Source organism: Diaphorina citri, unplaced genomic scaffold (genome assembly GCF_000475195.1).
Source record: "Diaphorina citri unplaced genomic scaffold, Diaci psyllid genome assembly version 1.1 scaffold924, whole genome shotgun sequence".
Taxonomy (NCBI): domain Eukaryota; kingdom Metazoa; phylum Arthropoda; class Insecta; order Hemiptera; family Psyllidae; genus Diaphorina; species Diaphorina citri.
Genome location: NW_007378355.1, coordinates 64,644 through 86,383, shown reverse-complemented (window position 1 = coordinate 86,383; position 21,740 = coordinate 64,644). Strand labels below are relative to the sequence as shown.

At 38.4% G+C, this 21,740-nt stretch overlaps 4 protein-coding genes across 5 annotated transcripts in view; 2 read left to right on the top strand and 2 right to left on the bottom strand.

The window, feature by feature from the left end:
• LOC103513102 overlaps positions 1–21,740 on the bottom strand; it is a 40,495-nt gene that overhangs the window by 17,443 nt on the left and 1,312 nt on the right. Inside the window, exon 2 of the mRNA XM_026826393.1 lies at positions 16,501–16,641. The gene's annotated coding sequence lies outside the window, so the exon portion shown is untranslated. The remainder of the gene's footprint in view (positions 1–16,500; positions 16,642–21,740) is intronic.
• Positions 1,602–3,553, top strand: LOC103513095. Its single transcript, XM_008477903.3, has 3 exons — positions 1,602–1,750; positions 1,944–2,322; positions 2,483–3,553. Exons 1-3 carry the CDS (start codon positions 1,727–1,729, stop codon positions 3,421–3,423), a joined length of 1,344 nt encoding a protein of 447 aa, XP_008476125.1. The 5' UTR covers positions 1,602–1,726; the 3' UTR covers positions 3,424–3,553.
• On the bottom strand, positions 4,447–5,816 carry LOC103513096 (repetitive proline-rich cell wall protein 1-like). Of its 2 annotated transcripts, XM_026826395.1 has the most exons (3): positions 5,736–5,816; positions 4,896–5,446; positions 4,447–4,853 (listed from the first exon to the last, which is right to left on the bottom strand). In XM_026826395.1, exons 1-3 carry the CDS (start codon positions 5,757–5,759, stop codon positions 4,547–4,549), a joined length of 882 nt encoding a protein of 293 aa, XP_026682196.1. In that variant the 5' UTR covers positions 5,760–5,816; the 3' UTR covers positions 4,447–4,546. The 2 variants fall into 2 exon arrangements, with proteins under 2 accessions (XP_026682196.1, XP_008476126.1); XM_008477904.3 differs by having other exon boundaries at positions 4,447–5,446.
• Positions 7,845–9,636, top strand: LOC103513097 (extensin-like). The gene is made up of 2 exons (XM_008477905.3): positions 7,845–7,953; positions 8,911–9,636. Exons 1-2 carry the CDS (start codon positions 7,933–7,935, stop codon positions 9,475–9,477), a joined length of 588 nt encoding a protein of 195 aa, XP_008476127.1. The 5' UTR covers positions 7,845–7,932; the 3' UTR covers positions 9,478–9,636.

Genomic DNA, 21,740 nt, shown 5'->3' with positions numbered 1-21,740 from the left:
GTTGTCCAACCCGCGAAGGCCGCAAAGGCCCGTGTAAAAGACCCCACTGTTAGTTTAATTTTTAACTTTACGGCCCGCCAACTCTCTACCTGGGTCTCTTGTGGCCTTCGGGTGCGCAAAGGTTGGACAACCCTGGTCTACGTAATGAGTAATAGGTATGTTCTATGTCAGGAGTTTCCAACTAGCGGCCCGCGGGCCACATGTGGCCCACCAGCCCATTTTTGAGGCCCGCGAAGCTTTTTGGAATTAATACAAACTTACTTAAATGTAACAAAAAGACGTGGTGTTCAGCTACAATTAGGAGAATATTTTTTGAAAAATTTCGCCTGCGGCGCTAAAAATTCTATTGGACTGCATTTCTGAAATTTTGGAATTACCTAGGTATACCCACTCTCAATAATACCTAACTAAGGGGGGGGGGGGGTTCCTACAATGCTCCCCAGCCCTATGTGGATATGTGGCCCGCGAAGTAACTCGCAATGTAGCATGTGGCCCGCATACACATGGAAGTTGGAAACCACTGTTCTATGTTCTAATCATCTAGTGGACGGGAAACTGGAAAGTAATACGAATCCTAGACTATTTCCCTATTTTCACGTCTAGGTTTTCCTTTACAGCAAGAGGTATTATTCTACGTCTATGACAAGAGGAAAAAGCATGATGGGAGAAATAAAAATTAAATTGCTTCCAGCATAAAACTGAGCTTTTTATACAGGAGTTATGTAGTGATGTATAAACTGTGTACATATTTATGTACTTTTAATACATATTAATGTAAATTTCGTGTTCTGAACGTTTAATTTTCCATAGAAAATATTAACGTCTGCAAATTTTTTCCCTCGTGAAAAACTCCTTCGACTGGGAAGGGAAAAAAGTTACAATAATTACCAAGAAGCAACGAAGAAGTAGAAAGGAAAAGGAAGTGGAAAAGATGAAGACAAGAGAAGGAGTAGGAGAAAAGGGTTGATAGAGGAAAGGAAGGAGGTGAAATGGAGAAAAAATATTGAATGAAAAGAAAAAAAAACCTTGTGAAAACACTTGCACTATTTCCTATTTTCCAACCTGTTGACTTGTCACCCATCCAAAGACAATTTTTCACCCTGGCACGCCCTGATAAATTGATAGGTCACCAGGTACATATTAGTACATACTCGTAGGCGAGATAGGTGCTTTAGCTATCATTTTGGTTTTGGTTAACAGAGGGGTTAGGTAAAACGTTAAAGGGTACATTTGTGAATAATGTTTATCTATATTCTAGGAGTTAGTAGATCTGTACCTAGAATTTTAATTATTTAATCAAACTCTGTATTATTTATTCAACAAACACCAAACACTGCATTTGCAGCAAATTACTCTCTATCAGTTGATTTCTCAATTCCTATTTCCAAAGTGGTTTCCCAGCAATATTATTTGTATTTTTAGTATTTCACCCATGAGGATTAACTTTAATCTGAAAAGTGAAAATCCTATGTTTATACAAACTCCTGATCCGCCACTAAAAGTTCAGACAAAAATATGATCTTGTTTGTGAGTATTGGTAAGGCATTCGTATTAGACACGGTTATTAGGTTTTCCACCATTCCAATTTTACACAAACGAGATAAATATTTCTCGATCTTTTTCTGCAATTTCCAATTAGTTTGTTCTTTCTTCGCATTCCGTTGTTCCATAGAAATTTAATTTATTTTATTTTATTCAGAAATTTCAAATGTAAATTTTCACAAACATGAATATTTTTTTCCTTCTTCTGGTAAGATATTTTCAAGAGTTGAAAAAAAGGGGGGAATAATAGAAGGAAGTTTTGAGGCAGTTGGGTTTGGAAGGCAGAGGCAGTTTGTACCAATTTGAGATTTCCTTGACACATAAACAAAGAGGACGTACAGACCGACCCTATGACTGTAGCCTGGAATTTACTAAATTAGATCCTTTCTTTCGTTTCACAGATCATCTTTGCAATAGTTTGTTCCTTCATGGAACAATCTTCTTCTAAGTCAATTGAAAAGGCTATTAAACCCGATACAACGGACAAGAAGCAAGATGAAACTCTGCCAAAACCACCTGAAAAAGCTCTAGCCAAAACTATCGAACCACTCAAAGGTCCAACGAATTCAACAGCACTTGGCAATGACAGTGAATCAACGACGCAAACAACCATGGAACCTAAACTATGGATTGATAACAAAGGGGATAAAGAAGCCGAAAAGCCCAAATTAAAAATATCAGATAAAGATGGTCCCTTGGAAAATGCCACAGATGAAATTGTTTTTGCTGAAGACCCCGGTTACAAGGAGTACAATCTGACCCTTCATACGCCCGAAACAGGTGAGATTTCTATTTCACCCCCTACAAAATATTGCCGCCTACACCCAAATTTTGGGAGTTTAAAGAGCAAAAGTATAAAGTCGTGTGATGGTGAACATCAGATTTTTCTCAAGACGATTTTTTTTCTTTTCTTTGAAAACATTGTTCTTTTTTCTTCCAGAAACGAATTCCGGATCCTTGTCTGCTGTAACATTATTGACAGCTCTAGGACTTCCTGTGACATCCTCATTCATTCAAACTCTACTGGTTGCCTATGCACTTCCCAATGGTCCTACACTTGTTGAAAATCTCTTATCACAACTTCTTCTCGTTGATGATAACTTACTTGTTAATCTGGTGCAATCTCTTGGTCAAGATGCCCTAAAAAATCAAGGGTTAACAATGGAAGAGTTCCAAGCTTTCCTCTTGGACGATGATAATCAATCTTTGAACCTGATGCAAAGAATACTTGCTGATGCCGCGAAAGGTACCAATCCCATTACAGTTCATTCCAAACATCTACCTCGTGGTAAATCTCAAGATAAATTTCCAGATTTTGAAACCTCCGAAGAAGCAATACCTGCTTTTGACAACGTTGAGGATGTTCCAATAATCTATACACCCAACCAAGAGAAGATACCTACAACGAAATCTGCGCACGCTGATTCCACTGTATTTGTTGTACGTTTCAACGAATTTCCACCAAATGATCACCAAAGGCGATATAATTTCCAACCTTTTCGCGAGTTAAACCGTCATCTGGTGGCCCCTCCATACGATTATGATGTCGATTCCAGACGCTACCGAACAAATACGCCACCTCAATTCCAAAACCGCAAGTGGGAACCTCCTTCACAAGATCATTACCGTGCATATCACAGGAACCATCGGCATCGAGCCCCCGAGCAAAATTCAACACCCCAATTTCATCGTACTTCACATCGACAGCCAGCTCCTGAATTCCAAAGAACTACTTCCCATTATGGAAATCCTCAAGGAAGACCATCACAGAGATTTCATCCCAGAGATCCCAGATATCAACATCACCCAATGTATGAAGGCCAACGTCCACTTCCACCGATCAATTCGCCTAGACCTCAACCTAGATATCCTAGTTCGTAGATTATTTTTCACTTAAATATGTAGTTGTTAGATTTCTCATGATCAACTTTCTAATTCTGAAAATTTTAGTTTTATATTGAAAAGTTAATAATGAAACAACACTAACTTTGTACTTTCTATTTAACTTTTATTCCATCCATTTCTTATTTTTTCTAAGTCCGATGGATTTCATCAGATGAGGGTTTTGAAAATCTTCTACCTATGCATAGTAGGTACCTAGCAATACCACGAAGATTTTCCCAAGTGGGAACATAGAACGATCTACGGTGGTTCATCATTTTTCGATACACCAGTTCCTAATAAAAAAAACTTGGTCGGGGCCAGCCCAGTTTCACCTTATCCACATACTTGTCTCAACACCATTCGTAAGCCCCTGATCCTAATTGAAAGGAAGGACTTCTTGGAACCTCTAGGGATGAAACATTTCCTGGGGATCTTCTATGGTTAGACTTGGAAACGAACTCATGGGAGCTATTCAAGGAAGTATGGCTACCATCTTAGTTGGAAGCTTTCAAGTTGCAGTTGGATGATGACGAAAATCGTACCCCTTATGATGTGACCACTAACCATGAATTTTTGTAGAGCCCAGAATCCGGTATGGCCTCCAATAGTACTTAACTTGTATTTGTCTCAACTTGTAAAATAGGTTTCACTTTCACTGGCAAAGATGCCAGAAGGTTTCCCTGGTAGGGATTGTCCTTAGTCTGAGAAATGTGACCTTAGGCTGAGAAATGTGACGAGTTTGAACATGACGATGATAATGAGCAAAGAGGCAAAGCCGTTGAGTGTGATGATTTGGTACCTAATGGTATTTTAATGAACCAGGCTTGCCCATTTTATTGAGCAAATGATGTGCTCCTAAACCTAAAGCCTTAGGTTGGTAACATTGTAAATTTTTCTAAAATTTTTGAATGAACGGCCGGAGATCGATGTTGTACATCAATAATCACATGCTGTTTTTGGTCCTGCAAGAAAGACCATACAAAAGACTCAGATTTGAAAGGCAGAAAATTAACACATTGATTTTTCTGAATGCAAGGTATAATATATTTTCTATAATAGGTAATTTTTTTCCATGATTTCGGGGTCGAAAGGCTTTGTACTAAACAGATTTAATTTGTGTCTATCTGTAATATGGTGGTGGAGGTGGGGCATAAACTGGAGGGTCATAAACCGGGGGTGGTGCCGGGGCTGGAACGTAGACTGGGGGGTCATATTTTGGAGCGGGTGGTGGTGGAACGTAAACTGGGGGGTCATATTTTGGAGGGGGTGGTGGTGGAACGTAAACTGGAGCTGGTGCAGGTGCTGGAACGTAAACTGGGGGGTCATATTTTGGAGGGGGTGGTGGTGGGACGTAAACTGGGGGGTCATATTTTGGAGCTGGTGCAGGTGGTGGGACATAAACTGGGGGGTCATATTTTGGAGGAGGAACATAGACTGGAGGCTCATAAACTGGGGCTGGTGCAGGAGGTGGGACGTAGACTGGAGGGTCATACTTGGGGGGCGGTGGTAGTGGAGCATAAGTGGGGGGTATCGGTGCTGGGTCGTAGATGGGTGGTAGATATGTTGGTGCAATAGGAGCAGCATACACTGGAGGCTCATAATCTACAGCAGGTGGTGGAACATAGACTGGAGGGTCATAAACCGGGGGTGGTGCAGGAGCAGGAACGTAGACTGGAGGGTCATATTTTGGAGGAGGCGGTGGTGGGGCGTAGACTGGGGGGTCATATTTTGGAGGGGGTGGTGGTGGGACATAAACTGGAGGGTCATACTTCAGAGGTGGTGGTGGTGGGGCGTAGACCGGGGGTGGTGCAGGAGCCGGAACGTAGACTGGAGGGTCATATACAGGTGGGGGCGGTGGTGGGGCATAGACAGGGGGATCATATACTGGAGGTGGCGAATACAATGGGTTGGGGCTCCTAGCCACTCGTACTACATCGTCTATGACCGCGACTTGATTGTTGGCATTCTCAATGGGTTGTCCATAAATGCTACTTGCTGCTAAAAACAGCAAGAGCGATACCTGCAATGAAGAATAGCATGTTTTAAATCAGCATTACATTACATTGAAATGGGGGTCTTTTCTGACAAAATTCCTGTGTGCGGAGTCCAGTATGTAGGACTATTTCACCCTTTAAATCAGCAACAAATGAGGAATGTACATTGAGGTTGTGACTGAGTGAGTTGATTTTTTGGTCCAAAAAGAAAGAATATCTACCTTACGTAGGTAACTTCTACCTATCCATCTCGATAGCTGGAAATAAAAGAAGTTAATATGAACTAAGAAGATTAAACCAAAATGAAGAACTTACCTGAGTTCCAAAGTTACCTCCCATGACTACTCTGCTCTTCCAGAGTACAGGACAGCTCGAAAGTGATGCTGAAGTATTAACTTTTTGGGGTATTTATACTACCAACAATGTAACGGTGAAAATCTCTTATCAACAAAATTTCAAATTCACTCACTTGCAAGAATAAAGATAAAATTAATTAGTCCTGAAGGAAAAAACGAATAAAAACAAAATTTTCCTGGTACCTACAAAAGTTTTCACGTGGGTAGATAAATGTCTCGCGGTTTTGGTAGATAGTTAGATGTTAGATAGTTTCCATTTCACACCCTCAAACTTTAATTCAAAACTTTGGTGCTTTGGAGTTTCAAGAGTTTGATAAAACATGATTCTCAGTTCATATTTTAAAAAACTTGAAGGGAACTTAGTCCATTTAGGTACCAAATAATTATGGCATCCCCTAATGCTCTCCCCCAGTTTCATGACTTCATAAAAACTCCTGTTTTGATTGAAAATATTTCAAGTGGTTAATTGGGATGCTCTTGTACTGACCTAGCACCTGAATAGGAAATAACACCAGTCTAATAGGGCATTAGGGCAAAATACCTACTTTTACCGACGCCGCGACGGTAAAAACAATGAGAAAAAAATAGGGCAAAGCTATACAGCAGGCATTTTTATGTATAGGTAAAGCAAATGGAAATGGAGGTTAGGAGAGCATATGTAGGGGATTGTGGGGGTTTTTGGTTGTGGGTGAGAAGAGGGAAGAGGAAAGGGAATAATGAAATTATAATAGGTACGTAATTGTGAATGTATATCTCGACAAAGCTGTAAAGCTAAATTCGTAATGACGTAGGCACGTAGGTATAATACTGTGTAATGAATAATTTAGTTTTAAATACCAGGTAGGCATACTATACATATTATACACACCTACATGCTTCTACCTATATTCTTGGGGGAAATGAAATATACCTACTCGTAAGTATTTGGCAGAAGATCGAGATTCATTCACGTACTGCTGAAAACCAGCCCCTCGGCTCGGCTGTTAACCACTGATGATGATTTGGTAGAGAGATACTGGCAAGTGAAATGGTAGATTTATGTGATGATCATTTATGCAAAATTTCTGCAAAATAGGGTAGACCGTTCGAGATTAATGGTGAAGTGGTGAACAGCTAGACAATCAACCAAACTAAATGCAAAATCGTTGGAAGTTACTTCGTTCTTTCAGTTTCAGTGATTTAGCAAATTAATGTGGATATAGGTCATAATATAGGTCATAATATTTTACTGAATGGTTCATGCGTTTCAGGCTAAAAACCAATGCGGTGAAAATGACAGCTGCAGCTTTGTCCAACTTTTTGCCATCAACTATGGTATGTTGGGCACCAAAATGTATTCATTTCTCCTAAAGAAGAGACTAGGCCGAAAAACATTGGTGACTATTTTATAATTGAGTTTTTGATTCGTCACACATTGATAAACCCAAAAATACAATTAAATTTTGTAATCGAAATTTTCAGAGAGAGAAAAAAAGTGGAATGTGTTTCATGGTAAATTATCCGGTGTAATTTTAAACGAGCAATAATATTATGTTTAGGAAAATTAGCATAGGTACCTATATGTAGATTAGAAAGTGAACATTGTAATACACAGGTGAAAAGCTTCATATACTTAGGGGCAATAGTCCTAAACTAAAATGGACGCGGCACACAAGGGATCAGCAAGAGACCGCCTTAACATAATACATAGAGGCTGTAAATAGTAAGTATGAGATGGGATATTAATTAAGAATGATAATGGCATATTAATTAAGAATATCCTTACGAGATAATAATAGGTATATTGTATTTGCCTACCTACAGATGAAAGCCAGATTTACAAAAAATGTGAAAACGGTCGGATAGACAGGAAGGGAGGGAGCGAAAGACTAATATAAATTAAATACCAAGTGCCTTAGGTTATATTTCCAGTGGAAGTGCCGTATTTGGCTGGTAATGTCTCCAACGAGACAAAAATGACCCTTTAGCTCTGGTCACGTATGTCGACCAATGTATGCAGGACCTCAAATTAATTTTCTGGTTTAGAAAACAAATTAAGATAAGATAATACCTTGCAGACGATATGGTTTAGGTGCATTTTCAAAATCATAAAGTCTTCTGTACGGACATCAAATAGGGCACAACAAACAAGTATTGGACAGTGAGAGGACGTGAAAATGGCGTTCATCGGTCTTGAAGTAAGTATTTCAAAGCAATCTAGAACAACTAGTCAAGAAGTGAGTTACACTCTAAATACACAGAAGTTTTAAAGTCATTTCTTCATAAAGTCCAGGGCTAGTAGAGAGGAGTGTCATTAAAACTTAACGAAAACTCTGTGCGCAAGTACCTTTTCCCGTGTACAGAGGGGGTCGGCATTTTTCGTCAGCCCCTCAATCAGCCCTAACTAGGGTGATTGCTTTGGGTTGACATTTGGTTTTGGCTACAAATTTTACGAGTAGTTAGATGCCCTTCACACTCAACCTTTGCTACTTCTTTAGCAAGGGAAATTTAGGCTGGTATACTCCCTGTTTAAAGGCCCCCAGCCAGACTAATCTGGTCTACTACCTGTTTAACGTCCCCCAGCCAGACCATTATGTGCGCGAGTACCAACCCCTCTTTACTAGTGCAATAGAAAGAAATACAAGATAGAGCCACCTTTTGCGGCGTCACGAGATCCCTAAATACTAACGGATCAGAATGTAGGTTAGATTAAGTCAAAGGCCCTCGAGATTTCCTATCTTTTGAAAATCTTTATTAAATTTATTTTGTAAAGCATTTCTCTTGTCGCGTCGCCTTTTTTTCACCCTGGGGATTTTCACGAAGGATTTAGTGCTGACGTGACTTGAACTGTCAAGGGGGTTTAGCTTTCGAAACATCACAACAGCGAAGGTAAGAGAGGACGCCCTGTTGGTATAGGTACTTAGATAAACAAGAAGTGACTTTGACTTTAGGAGAAATATATCAACGGGAAAGGGTCTTACATTTCGACTTCCATCAAGTGCGTCCTGAGAATTTTCGAGATTTGAATCGAAAATGTTCATACCCTTTCGAAAAAAGAAAGAAGGTTTATGTCCTCCCCTCCCTTTAAAGGTTGATGAAGTTTCATGTTTTAATTATCATCAACTTACGAGTCCCTCATTATTTTCTCGTTTCAGAATAGTGTACTAGTTGTGCTCATTGTTGCGACCTTGAGCATCAATGGACAAATCTTGGCGACCCCAGCTTCAGACCGGGTGGTCAGAAACGCAAAGCCAGTAGATTATGATGACTACCCACCACCCCCGCCACCTCGTAAAGCTCCAGCGTACCCCCCCAAATATCCAGCTCCTCAGGAGTACTATCCTGATCCTCCCGAGATTCCACTGCCACCTCCACCTAAGGTACCCTCCTACCACGCTCCCAGACCACATAAAGCCCCGAGTTACAAGCCTGTCAAACCATACGAACCTCCAGAACTTCCGTTGCCACCACCACCTAAGGTATCCGCCTATCACCCACCAAAGCCACACAAACCCCCAAGCTACAAACCTGCTCCACCTCCCCTACCAAAAATCCCCATCTATGGACCTCCACCTAAACCTAAGAAAGCCCTTGTGTATGGTCCTCCACCAAAACCAGTCTATAAGGGATCCCCTCCTGTACCACCTCACCCCTCTCTTCCAGATTATTCTCCCGCCCCTGATTATTATGATGGGTATGCAGACGAGTACGCTGACTATTAAATAACACTTTCCTCCTTCCCTTGCCTCAAGCTTTATGATTTTAAACAAAGAAAATAAAGTTCATTTCAGTAATAGAATTAATCAAAATCTTTACTACCCTTTTGCCTTGTGATTTCAAATTAATAAATTTTGCAATGCAAATTCTTTCTTGGTCGAGTATCTAACGACTTCCTTAGTTTATTTTCATCAATACGGTACCTACAGGCAAAATAACTTTGTCCTTACGAGGCACCCTAATCTAGCACAAACCCGATGGGTTTATGTCCCGATCGTTGGAATAAAACCAGATCCTCAAGAGGCTGAGTGCACCCCGAAACAGCCAGCAGCACACGATCTTTCTTTCTTTCATCTTCGCCTTTACCCATGTTCAGGGGTCGGCGTCTTTCGTCGGCTTCTAAATCAGCCCTGGGGGTGATTGCTTTGGGCTGACGCTACAAAAAATTTACAAGCACACGATCTTTGGGACTTGAAATTCGAGAAATCTGAGTGCCCTGGCTCTTTCCATTCCCACTTTTAACATAACTTGTTGCTTTATGCCCCTAAACTTTCAACGTTCACATAAACAAGAGACCACAGAGGATAGAGTATAGTTACCCATTTCCGGACGAAATTTACGGCCCCTCTTTATCTTTAGACCACAGTGACCACATAGTTTTGAAATAAACCTTCCCTACTTCCCACCCGAAATAAACTCAACCGATATAAGTTCGTATAGGCACACTTCCAACAATGTTGAAACCTTATCCTACTGTGTATCTTATTTGTACGAGTAGGTGGGTACGAGTTGAGGTAAGCGGACTTTTCTGTCCCATTTGGGCAGGATAAACAAGGTATATTCTATTCTAGTGAGGTATGTATCTGGTAGCTAACAGAAATATACGAGCCATTTTTTCTACAAATGCCGCGGTAACAGAACTTTTATATTCAGGTAGGATAAGGTGTCTTCAATTTATACCCTACATAAATTCTCATGTGTGTCTATGATACAAAATTTTGTAGAAGGTCGGAAACCAACATGTAACTCTGGTACAAGTGAGAAGGTTTCTTTCTTACCCCAGAGTACAAAATAGGGGGAGAACACTTTTTTTTTCGTTCTCTCCCCCGTTCGCTCCCTCCTCCTTTACTTTCTCCCTCTCAGTAGAGAAAAAAAAGCTTCTTTACATCCACTCTCCCCTCCCTCTCTTTCCTTCAAATATTCCTCCTTCTCTTGTACCTTTTGAAACAACCTATTTCATTATTTTTGAGAGATATCATCCATAAGAGAAAGAGAGAGAAGACAGAGAGGTTTTCATGTCAGGTCGAGTGAGAAAAATGAAGAGAGAGAGAGAGGGAGGAAGGGAGGGAGAGAAATGAATTTCAGAAATGATAACATCGTAAGCCCTTCAATCTCAAATTCAAGTTTGTTACCAAAAATATGTAAGAGCACGGAAAGTGAACAGGAGGGAGAGAGAGAGAGAGAGGGGGGGAGAAAGAGAAGGAGAAAATAATGGAGGAAGATAGAGAAAAATGGAGAAGGAAAAAATAAAAGAGTAAGAGAGGGAGTCATGTAGGGAGAGAGAGAGAGAGAGAGAGAGAGAGATAGAGGGAGGGAGAAAAAGAGTAATGGAAGCGAAGGAGGAAGACAGAAAGAAATGGAAGAGAGGGAGGAAGACAGAGAGAAATGGAGGAGATAAAGAGAAATGGAAAGGGAGAGAAATAGAGAAAGAGAAAGAACTTTGAGAGGGAGAGAAATGGGGAAAACAGGGAAAAAAGAGAGAGTGAGGTGGGAGAAAGAAATGGAGAGAGGGAAAGTGGGTTGAATATTGATCCAGTGTAACGCTGTACGCTCTCTCTTGTTTTGACGTGAAGTATGGGTAGGTAATATTGTCCTTTTTTGCTCTCTCTCACTCTCTCCCTCAAACTTTCTCCCACTCTCTTTCTCTATTCTCTCGATCCCTCCCTCAAACTTTCTCCCACTCTCTTTCTCTCCCTCCCTCAAACTTTCTCCCACTCTCTTTCTCTCTTCTCTCCCTCCCTCAAACCTTCTCCCACTCTCTTTCTCTATTCTTTCCCTCCCTCAAACTTTCTCCCACTCTCTTTCTCTATTCTCTCCCTCACTCAAACTTTCTCCCCTCTCTTTCTCTATTCTCTGCCTAACTCACTTTTATTCCGATTTTTTTCTCTTTCCCATTCTCGCTACCTCCATCTCTCTCTCCCTCCCTTTTATTCCTAATTTTCTCTTTCTCCCTCCTTTATCCTTGATGGTCTCTTCCTTTAGTCCTCTTTCTGTCTCTTTGTCTACTCTCTCCCTCCTTCACTTTTATTCCTAATTTTCTCTTCCCCTCCTTTTCTCCCTCTCTCCTTCAATTTTATTCCTAATTTTCTCTTTTTCCCTCCCTTATCCCTAATGGTATCTTCCCCCTCCTTCTCTCTCTTTCTCTACTCTCTCCCTCCTTCACATTTATTCCTAATTTTCTCTTCCTCTCTCTCTCTCTCTTCCTCTCCATCCCTTATTCCTAATTCTCTCTCTCTTCCTCCCTTATCCCTAATGGTATCTTCCCCCTCCTTCTCTCTCTCCCTCCCTTATTTCTAATGGTGTTTCCCTCCCTCTTTCTCTCTCCGTCCCTTTTCCAATGTGCTCGTAGGTAAATCATTACTAGAATTTGAAAATCGAAAACTCTCACCATCCCTCTCTCATAATTTTGACATATATTATGAACCAGGAGGGGAGGAGAGTTGTCTGCTAATTTCCTGTATAAATAAACCATTAGGTATCAAAATCGAATCGAATGAGAAACATACAGATTTGATTGTCGAGGAAAGAAAAATACAAAGTACTCAAGGACCACTTGAAAAAGGTCCTAAAAAAAGCTGATTTCGTTGTATAAATTTCCATCCCCAAGAGAAAACTCTTTCGTTTTTAAAGGACCAACTCTCCGTTTCTATCTCTCCTCTCTCTCTCTCGCCTCTCTCTCTCTCCTCTCTCTCTCTCTCTCTGTGTCTTTCTCTCTTCCTCTCTCTCTTCCCTGTCCCTCTCTTCCTTTCTCTTGAGCTCACTTGAAACTCTCTCTCTTGAAAACAGTGTCATGATGGAATACTCATAAATTGGATAGGTAGTAGATACTAAGGAGTACCGACAAAAATAACTTTGTGAGCTTTATGAAAAATTAAAAATCTCGAGAGTTTTTCCAGAGAGGGATTCAAATTTTTTATGAGGAGTTGAAAATAAAGCTGTGTTTAAAAAAAGATTCCCGTGCAAGACTCAAGGGTAGAGTAAATTCTAAAAAGGCTGAAATAAAAAAGTTGCTGAAGTTAAAAAAGTACCTAAGTTCTTTGTTGCTGTGTTAAAAAAAAAAAAAAAAAAAAAAAAAAAAAAAAAAAAAAAAAAAAAAAAAGATTCCCGTGCAAGACTCAAGGGTAGAGTAAATTCTAAAAGGGCTGAAATAAAAAAGTTGCTGAAGTTAAAAAGTTAGTTCTTTGTTAATTATTTGTTACCTTTGTGTCACAAGGCCATAAGTTCCATCAATATCGAGGGAAAACTTTCTGTGGCAGATGTACGAGTAAAAGTATACATACGTACATAGGTAAAATGTATGTTTCCCCCTTCTTCTCTTTTCTTGACTTCTGTCAGGCGTTTCACTCATTCGTACAATAAAATTTTACTCTTCCTTTCCTATATTCCTCCCCCTGTCCTTTACATGTTTCTTCAATTTTCCCTCCTTCCTCTTCTTCTTGTATTCTTCCAATAGTTTTATTCCTCTGCTTCTTCCTTTTCCACTATTCAACTCCTTCTCCTTCACTTCTTTTTCTTATCTGATGTATTCTTCTTTCTTTATCTTCTCTCTCCCCTACTTCTCCATTACCTCTTGTCTTTCGTATTTTGTCACCTCCAGTCCTTTTGTCTTCTTTCCTTTTCCCTCTTCTACTCTTCTTTCTTCTCCTGCCTATTCTTCTGCATTCAGGTTCTTTGTTTCCTTTCTCTTCGGTGTTTCTTCCTTCCTTCCTCCACTTCCTTCTTTCCTAATTTTCCTTCTAGTCTTTCCTACTCATTCTTCTTCTTTCGTCTTGTTACCTTTCTTTCCTCAGGCTCTTTCTTATTACTCTTCCTTCTCTTTCCTCCTAGTGGCTTTTGTTGTGTCTCTCCCTTCCTTTCTCTTCCTCACTTCTTTGCACATCTTTCCTCTTTGTATTCTTCGTTGTTCTTCTTTCTTACCTTCTCCTTCCTATCTCTCCTACCAATTATCCTCTATTTATCCCTTCTTTCTCTTGTCCTTACTTTCTTCTTTCCTCCATCTTCTTGCATCTCCTCTCTCTTCCCTCCTTTCTCTTCTCTTTTGTATTCTTCGTTTTTTGTCTCCTTTCTCATCTCCTACCTCTCCCACTCATTCCTTTCCTTCTCCTTGTCCTCTCTTTCCTTTCGTTTCTTGTATCTTCTCTCTCCTCCTTTCTCAACCTTCTTCTTTCTCTTCCCTTCGTCCTTTGTCTTCTTTCTTGCCTCCTTTCTCATCTCCTACCTCTCCCACTCATTCCTTTCCTTCTCCTTGTCCTCTCTTTCCTTTCGTTTCTTGTATCTTCTCTCTCCTCCTTTCTCATCTCCTACTTCCTCTCCTCCACTTCTTCCTTTCCTTCTCCTCGGCCTCTCTTTCCTTTCTTCTATTCTTCTACATATTTTTTTTATCTCTCCTGCTTGTTCCGTTTCCATTCTCTCTATTGTTCGCTTCACCGGAATAATATCTTGTACAATGCACTTCGCACACAATACATTACCAGATCTCTCGTATACCCGCTATTATTCTCTGCGATTGAGTATTGAGGGAGAAAATATTGGCGGGGAAAAGGGATTTTTCGGTGAGGAAGAAGGGAGTATTGCACTATAATATTCTCCTCTGCGATTGAGTATTGAGGGAGGAAATATTGGCGGGGAAAATAAGGGAATTGCCTTATGGATGGTTCTTTTCTGCTTAAAACAATGAATAATATTATACTTCTACCTAGGTATCTGCATTTCTGTGTTTTTAATTTCCACTCTACTATGGTATGACAGGATTATTTTAAACAAGAGAAACATTTTGCTCTTCCTTCTCTCTCCTCCTCCTCTCTCTCTCTTTCTTTCCTCTCCCATCTCTCCCACTCTCTCTCGCTCTATACAATGTAGGCAGGGTATATCTACCTACATAGCTTTTAAAAAAATCAAGTGTCATTTACAGATTTTTTTTTCTCTCCATGATTCTTCTATCCAGAAAACATAAATAGGTCAAGATAAGAGAGAGAGAGAGAGAGAGAGAGAGAGAGAGAGAGGGGGGAGAGAGAGAAGGGAAGAGAGAGATAGAGAGAGGAGAGGATAAAGAGAGGGAAGAGAGGAGGGAGATAGAAAGAGAGAGAGAGAGAGCAAGATATGAGAGAAAGAGAAAGAAAGAGGAAAGAGGAGAGAGGGAGAGAGAAAATACACAAGGTACCTACTTGATGGTGAGTACCTACCTACTTTCTCCTGTCAAAAGATAAACTTAGAAAAAAAATCCAACCTTTTGAAGATTTAAAAAATAAGGGTGGTTCTAATTTAGTTGCGTATACCATACCTACAGGGTGTCCCAAACGAGCATCTTAAATTTTACTCATGTCCCATGGTTTGTAAATATGAGTAGATAGGTGAATAAGTACTTTTGTTTCCAAAATTTTGTCCTGTGCAAAAGATTCTATATCTATTGATTCCTCCTCAAGTCTCAAACAAATCGGTCTCCTCAGAGATACTCAAATAACTAGCTAAAAATACCTTCTTACCTACATTTTTATCTAGGACCTTTTCGTTTTTAGGCACCAGTTTCTTAAAAATCCGAAACACTTTTCCATCTCCCTGTAGTTCAAACTCAAAGGAGCTCTTCACATTTCAGCACAAAGTGCCTGTCGTAGGCTCGTAATATCCCAAGTACCTACCTTTAAAAAAAAAGCTCATCCTATTATTTTCGAAAAACCTTTTGTAATCAGGACCAAAAAATAATTTTGTTCACAAGGGCTGTAGGTAGAATATGTAGTGGGTAGATACATATTTTTACCCGTCCTATAGAAAAATGTATGTAAAACTTTTTGTGTAGGTACATAGTTATTGAATAGTTATATGAGTATAAAGAGTACGCTTGTTGGTAGGTATCTACACAAACATGTGTTTATGTAGTAAATCATCACCCTACCTACCTTCCCAGAGCGACAAATAGATTGTCACTGAGGTTTTTGATTTATTTGCTTTGGAGGATACTCAGAGCTGTCATTTTTCACTTTTGAATACAAGACACTTATTGTTTGAGGGGAAAAAAGTTTGGAGCAAAAATTTATTGTCAAATAGGAAGGTACCTATAGTTTGTTTACCATCTACAATAAATTCTACAATTTTATACACAGAACAATGCCTTCAGTTTTGTACACAGAACCAACAATATTTTAACAACACAATTATTCTGAAATAGATATGTACCTAATACCTATGAAAATCTATGATTCTAATTAAATTGTTTTAATTTGAATATTGAGAATGATTTATGATTGGTGTTAATAGATTAGTTAGAGAATAAAATTATACACCCTCCACATTTTGAGCATCATGTTACACAACGAAACGTTTTTCCCCAATGACGTGTAGAATGAAAATAAATATACCTATAAGCTATTTATTTCACAATTTAAACGTTTCAAACTTTTTTAAGTCAACTTAATCTTTGATTTTTAGTGGATGAATTATTCAAATCTAACTTAAGGAGGAGGTAACTTAACAAAAGTTAGGTAGATACGGATTTATTATGGAAATCCTCTTTGTCTGTTAATATGGAATTGTAGAGCAGGAAGCCCAATAATGTCCAAATTCACAATCATTTGACCAACAGCAAACACCTCACCTTTGCAGAAACCGTGGCTATATGTAACTTGGAGTATCGGACTGTGAAACTTGATATGGGTATGAGCACTATGAGCTGACCTATGTGTTGATTGAAGGCCCTAAAGCCCCTTTCTATGTATCGTTCGAGATGGAAATTATTATAGAGACATTTTACTTACCTGTCAGATGCTGACAACTCCGTCCTCACTTGCAACGCTTCCTCCACTCCTCATAGTGCTTCCTCTCCACTTCACATCTCTCCCTCCAACGTTACAGATCTGCCAAGGACGTGTTTTAGGACGCCGGACACAGGATTCACACTGGAACAGAATATCCCGATTGGGAGAATAACCTTAAATGTATTTTGTCATCTCCACCAATAGAATTCACAAAATAAATGTATGTAGTTTTGACATCTCCACCAATACAATTTACAGGATAGAAAGATTTAGTTTTGTCATCTCCACCAATTTAATTCACAAAAACAAAATGAATGTACATACATAGTTTTGATATCTCCACCAAAGCACTCGCAATATTAGTGGATGTGTCAAAATTTCCTCTTTGTGAAAGAAACTTTCATGTCTAAATTACAGAATAGATGTAGTTTTGTCATCTCCACCAATACACTCGCAATATTAGTGGATGTGTCAAAATTTCTTTTGGGTAAAAAAAGCTTTCATATCTAAAGTAGAATAATTGCTATCGAAATTACCCCTAATGCCTACTTTCCACTTACATACCTACTTACCTACTCTAGCTAGCAAGAGAGTATTATTTTCTCAAACTTTCAAGAGGGAAAAGGGTTTTATTCGTATTGGATGCAATAATCTAATTCAACCCCACAGCCCACAACATATCAGGAAACTTCCCCTACCTCCCAAACACCTGACAGGTTTATGGCGGGGACTCTGGTCTAGACAATGGGATGATAATTAACGGAAAGGAAGGGACAGATTGAAAATATGCTGAAAATGGGGACGCCAGGATGCTGAGCTACAAGTGGCGTAGAAATAAAGTTTTAAATTGTACCTACGACCTTCTTTATTAGGATTCCTTTGCTGTACCTACCTAGGTATTATTATCATCATTGGTACCTTACCTACTACTACCTACATTAATAAAACTTGGACTTTTATTCAAATCTCTCAGGATAACCCGCATTTGAGATTTACATAAAACTCCACCTAAGTGGAAGGTTGCATAAAAGATTGCTTTTTTATATCGGCTGTAGGGGCATTTTGCACTGACACTGCAATATGTTCAGAACATTATCCTCTGAGATTTGTGGTAGGTTGAATAAAAAAAGCAAATGTTACCCTTTAAAATGACTATAGGTATAGGCTATAAATAAAATATTACCTACAGTTCTCTAAAGATTACACCTACAAGTGCAGAAGGGATAGTCAGATTTAATAGCTTTAAATTTAAAGTAGAGTCTCAAAAATTGGCCTTGTGAAGACTCCTTTGCTAGTCAGCTTTAAGATGCTTATCTATCAATTGTTTAATCAATCTCTGGATTTCAGTTTAATAATAATGATAATGCAACCCCAACATGTAATTACCTACCTACATGAAATTACGTAATAATAAAACTACGTGGACGTACCTTTTCAAATATTTTGGTAATATACGGGTTCTTTACAATTTAGCTTCCATTGAAGTTTCTTTACTTCCTTTGTCTTTAAGAATTGAAATTGTGTGGGGGTTTTCCTCCATTTTCTTAATGTTCTTTTAATTATTTCGCTTTTAAAACAAGAAGGAAAGTTCGTACCCTAGTTCATACTGTCCGCCTACATTTTCTTTTTTTCCATTTTCTTTCATTTTTACATTATTTTTTAAGTATTCCCTTATAGCTACTTATTATTTATCTCTCTCTCTCTCTCTCTCTCTCTCTCTCTCTACCTTTGAACGGATGGCTTCTCCTTTGGGTACCTCCTTTGTCATTTCACCACAATAACTGTCGAACGGTTAGTCTTAAAAAAAGATCTCTATTGAATTTTGGGTCCACTGATGATCTATTTAGATTTACATTTATTTTAGTACCTAGCTAGAAAGAGGACGAAAGGCCATAATCAAGTCCCCCCTAATGGCTAGAGTTCTTTGCAAATTTATCTGGCATTCTCTGCCACCCAACCCCGTCAATAATCATCCCGTACTCTCGATATTTCGCAGGCAAACCATGACCTATATTTTCTTTATTTTTTGTTCAGACGAAAAAGTTCTGACGTTTCCACAATAGGAAATCAAGTACAGGGTAATTTTATAAAATTTGAACATTTGAAACTAGAATGAAGATGGTATCTTTTATTCCAACAAACAGGATTGAACCATTTTAGTGGATATTTACGTGCTTGATTTACACTGATGGGAGTCCCACGATAGTAATGAAAATCCCCATTGACCCCATAGGTAGGTACATATATGGGTATATCCCTAGTATTAGATGTAGGACGTATAGGTACTAGATATAAAATAATAAAGTCTTATTGCCCTTAAAGGTCAGTAGGTACCTTTCATATGAAGCATTTGCCAATCAGAGTAACCTTCTATTGCCTGAAAAATAAGCGTAGCACGTGTGAAAATTATCATTGATTCATTAGAAATTTTTTTACCCTATAATTTTCTCTTTTCTACATCATACGTCTTCCAAACAACCCTTTTCTCCAGCTCCATTTGTTATTCTATTTTTGTCTTAAGCTGTCTCTAGCTACATCCTTTTTCCTACAATAGTTGCCATTTTATGTTTTCTAGTCCAATAAAAGTTATTTAATTCAGAAAACGCTACGAAGCCCGGATAAGCACTTTATTTATTAATTAACATTTTTTTTTATCGCTCACGGGAGATGTAAAATTGCTTTTTTTTACTGGACAGATTTTGAGTACGGTTTATGAAGCATGGCTCCAGACAGACGCACATAGACATTTTTTTTTTTTCATCAAAATATTTTCCCATTTTCCGGAAAATAGACGGATATTGATTGAGCGAGCTTATGAGTGGTAGAAGACTAGAAGTTGGATAATTATGTGGGTATATCCAGGTAGAATAATAGGTTTCTATTTCTAATGAAATAATGTTTCCCCGTCGATTTTCAAGGTAAAAAAACTTCCAACTTTTCACGTGTTGAATCTCCTAAGGAAACATCTTGTAATGAAAAAAGTTGAGTGTTTCTTTTAATTAAAATAAATCCTGATAATTGCACCATGGTTTCACGTAACAGATGGAAAAGGTAGCATCGGGAGTAAAAATAGAATCAGTAAAAAAAAGTATCTCTCTCCTAATGACGTCTATAACATTTGACGTAACATTGGAAGAGGAGGAGGAGAAGAAGGAGGAAGAGAAGGACTAAGAGGAAGGACAGGGAGAGAAGGAGTAGGGGGGTAAAGGTAACTTTCATTTTCGTTGCCATGGAGACCGATATCTGAAATTATTTAGTAAAAACATTACGGTATTTCTACACAGATACCACATTGTCGTCAGAAAAGTTTTGTAAAAGAGGAGAAGGAGGAGGGGGAGGGGACAGTGTTAATAAACATATTTTAGATTTACCTTTAAGAGGGTACCTACTTAAGCAGCAATGTAACAGGTATCTTCTTCAAAACTTTGAATATACATTAATTAGCAAAGCTAGAGTAAAAGTTTCCCATTCCCAGATTTCCATGTTTCTTGTGAAATCACGTAGCTTCTACGCTTCCTAACAAATCATGAATAATTTCATCTTTATTGGCAGGTAATACAGTAGTAGTTCAGTGAACTGTGGAACTCATAAAAAAGAGCCCCTACAGGGTTCCTGATGGTCAAATAGGGTACAAATATTAATGAGCCAATTCCCTTTGTGCTGAATATGTTAATCAAAGTTTAACAAAATCGGAAAAGCTATTCCAGAATCATCGCTTAAAAAGCAAATAGATAGCACAGAGTATCTACACACGCTAGATGTACCTACCTACCTACCTACTTCTATGCTATACCTACCCATCTGCTCCTATATGTACCGACAGAGAAGATTTAAACGCATTATTTTAATAAAAATCCAATCAATTTATTTTTAGAAATTTTATGTTTTTTTTTTTTTTTTTTTAGATTTATTATAGTGTAAATAATAATAAAAATGTTTTATTCACTGCATGGATGGGTACTAGGTACGACACTATTTTGAATTTCAAATCCGTCCGTCCATTTCAGAAATGCTGATAAAAACCTGTAACTAGGTAATTGAAAACTTAATTGCTTTCTTTTTAAATTAGGCTTAACCTACGGAAGTGCCGGGAGTAGGTAGGTAGGTAACGACGCAACGCAAATACCAATCATAAAATTATAGGCATCATAAAATTACGAGTAATAGTGAGTGTCAAATTTTAATTTCAATCAGATTTGGATGTAATATTCTTCTATTTCGCCCATAGAACTTTCTTTTTAAAAATATTATACGTCATATTATCAAGGTATTAGACCTTGTTTAGACTGCGAGAGTAAAGGGACTTTTCAGTCCCATACTGGCAGTATAAACAAGGTATATTCTATTCTTTCGCCATACCAAGCCAAAGTTCTATGCTTCTTACAGTATATTATGAATTTCCTCATTTTTTCCACAATACCTCCAGTATCCCTATACAAAGATATCACTATGTTGTACCCTCATACGAGTGTACATCATCAGAAAATTCCCACAGGTTGTTCATTATGTTCCTCTGTAATGTTTTGTTTCTTTATTCCCAACAGAACGGTACATTATTTACCTTTAGTGTTTTTACTGCTATAAAACCAAAGGATGAGAGAGAAGGTAAACACATCAGGTAAGTTATTTCTGTACCCAAGGTACCTTGTATGTTATTTATTCTTTTGTGTTCCACTTTTAAATTCTGCTGAAAGGAGACAACTTTTTTCCTTTGTTTAAATTACTGTACCTACTACTGTAATACTATAAATAAGGTAGTTATGCATAGCATAAGGATTAACGGATCCTAATCTAAGTAGCAATAACCTATCGTAATCGTAAGGCAATGACTGAATGAGGAATTATTGGAATAGGTCCAAATTTTCAAAACTGTTATTTAGGAAATTAGAATAATTTAAAGGTCCCTTGAGTTTGCCTTCGTCTTTTGGGAATGAAATCATCGCTGTCTCTACAGCGACCCTGTGAATTCAGCTAAAGTCTCACAGGAAGGTTACCTATACCTACACTATCTAAGTAAAACTAGAAAGTTGGCCCTAATAATGTAGATGATAGACCGTGAAAACGGATTATGGGATTTCCGATTTAGAGAACGCTAAACCTTGTATAGTTTGCCCACAAAATATCTTACAATTTTAAGGCATTTCCTAGAAAATGTTTACATAGGGAATAGCTCAGAAGCCATTACGTTTTCAATGCCAATATCGTGATTTAGTTTTTGTTTACCTATATCAAACGAATAA

Bases quoted from the DNA above. Each gene is read 5' to 3' on its own strand.
- LOC103513097 (XM_008477905.3), top strand. From the start codon at position 7,933: ATGGCGTTCATCGGTCTTGAA. The intron at 7,954-8,910 runs GTAAGTATTTCA...TTCTCGTTTCAG, and splicing joins TGGCGTTCATCGGTCTTGAA to AATAGTGTACTAGTTGTGCT.
- LOC103513095 (XM_008477903.3), top strand. From the start codon at position 1,727: ATGAATATTTTTTTCCTTCTTCTG. The intron at 1,751-1,943 runs GTAAGATATTTT...TTCGTTTCACAG, and splicing joins ATATTTTTTTCCTTCTTCTG to ATCATCTTTGCAATAGTTTG. The intron at 2,323-2,482 runs GTGAGATTTCTA...TTTTTCTTCCAG, and splicing joins CCTTCATACGCCCGAAACAG to AAACGAATTCCGGATCCTTG.
- LOC103513096 (XM_008477904.3), bottom strand. From the start codon at position 5,759: ATGGGAGGTAACTTTGGAACTCAG. The intron at 5,447-5,735 runs GTAAGTTCTTCA...TCTTCATTGCAG, and splicing joins GAGGTAACTTTGGAACTCAG to GTATCGCTCTTGCTGTTTTT.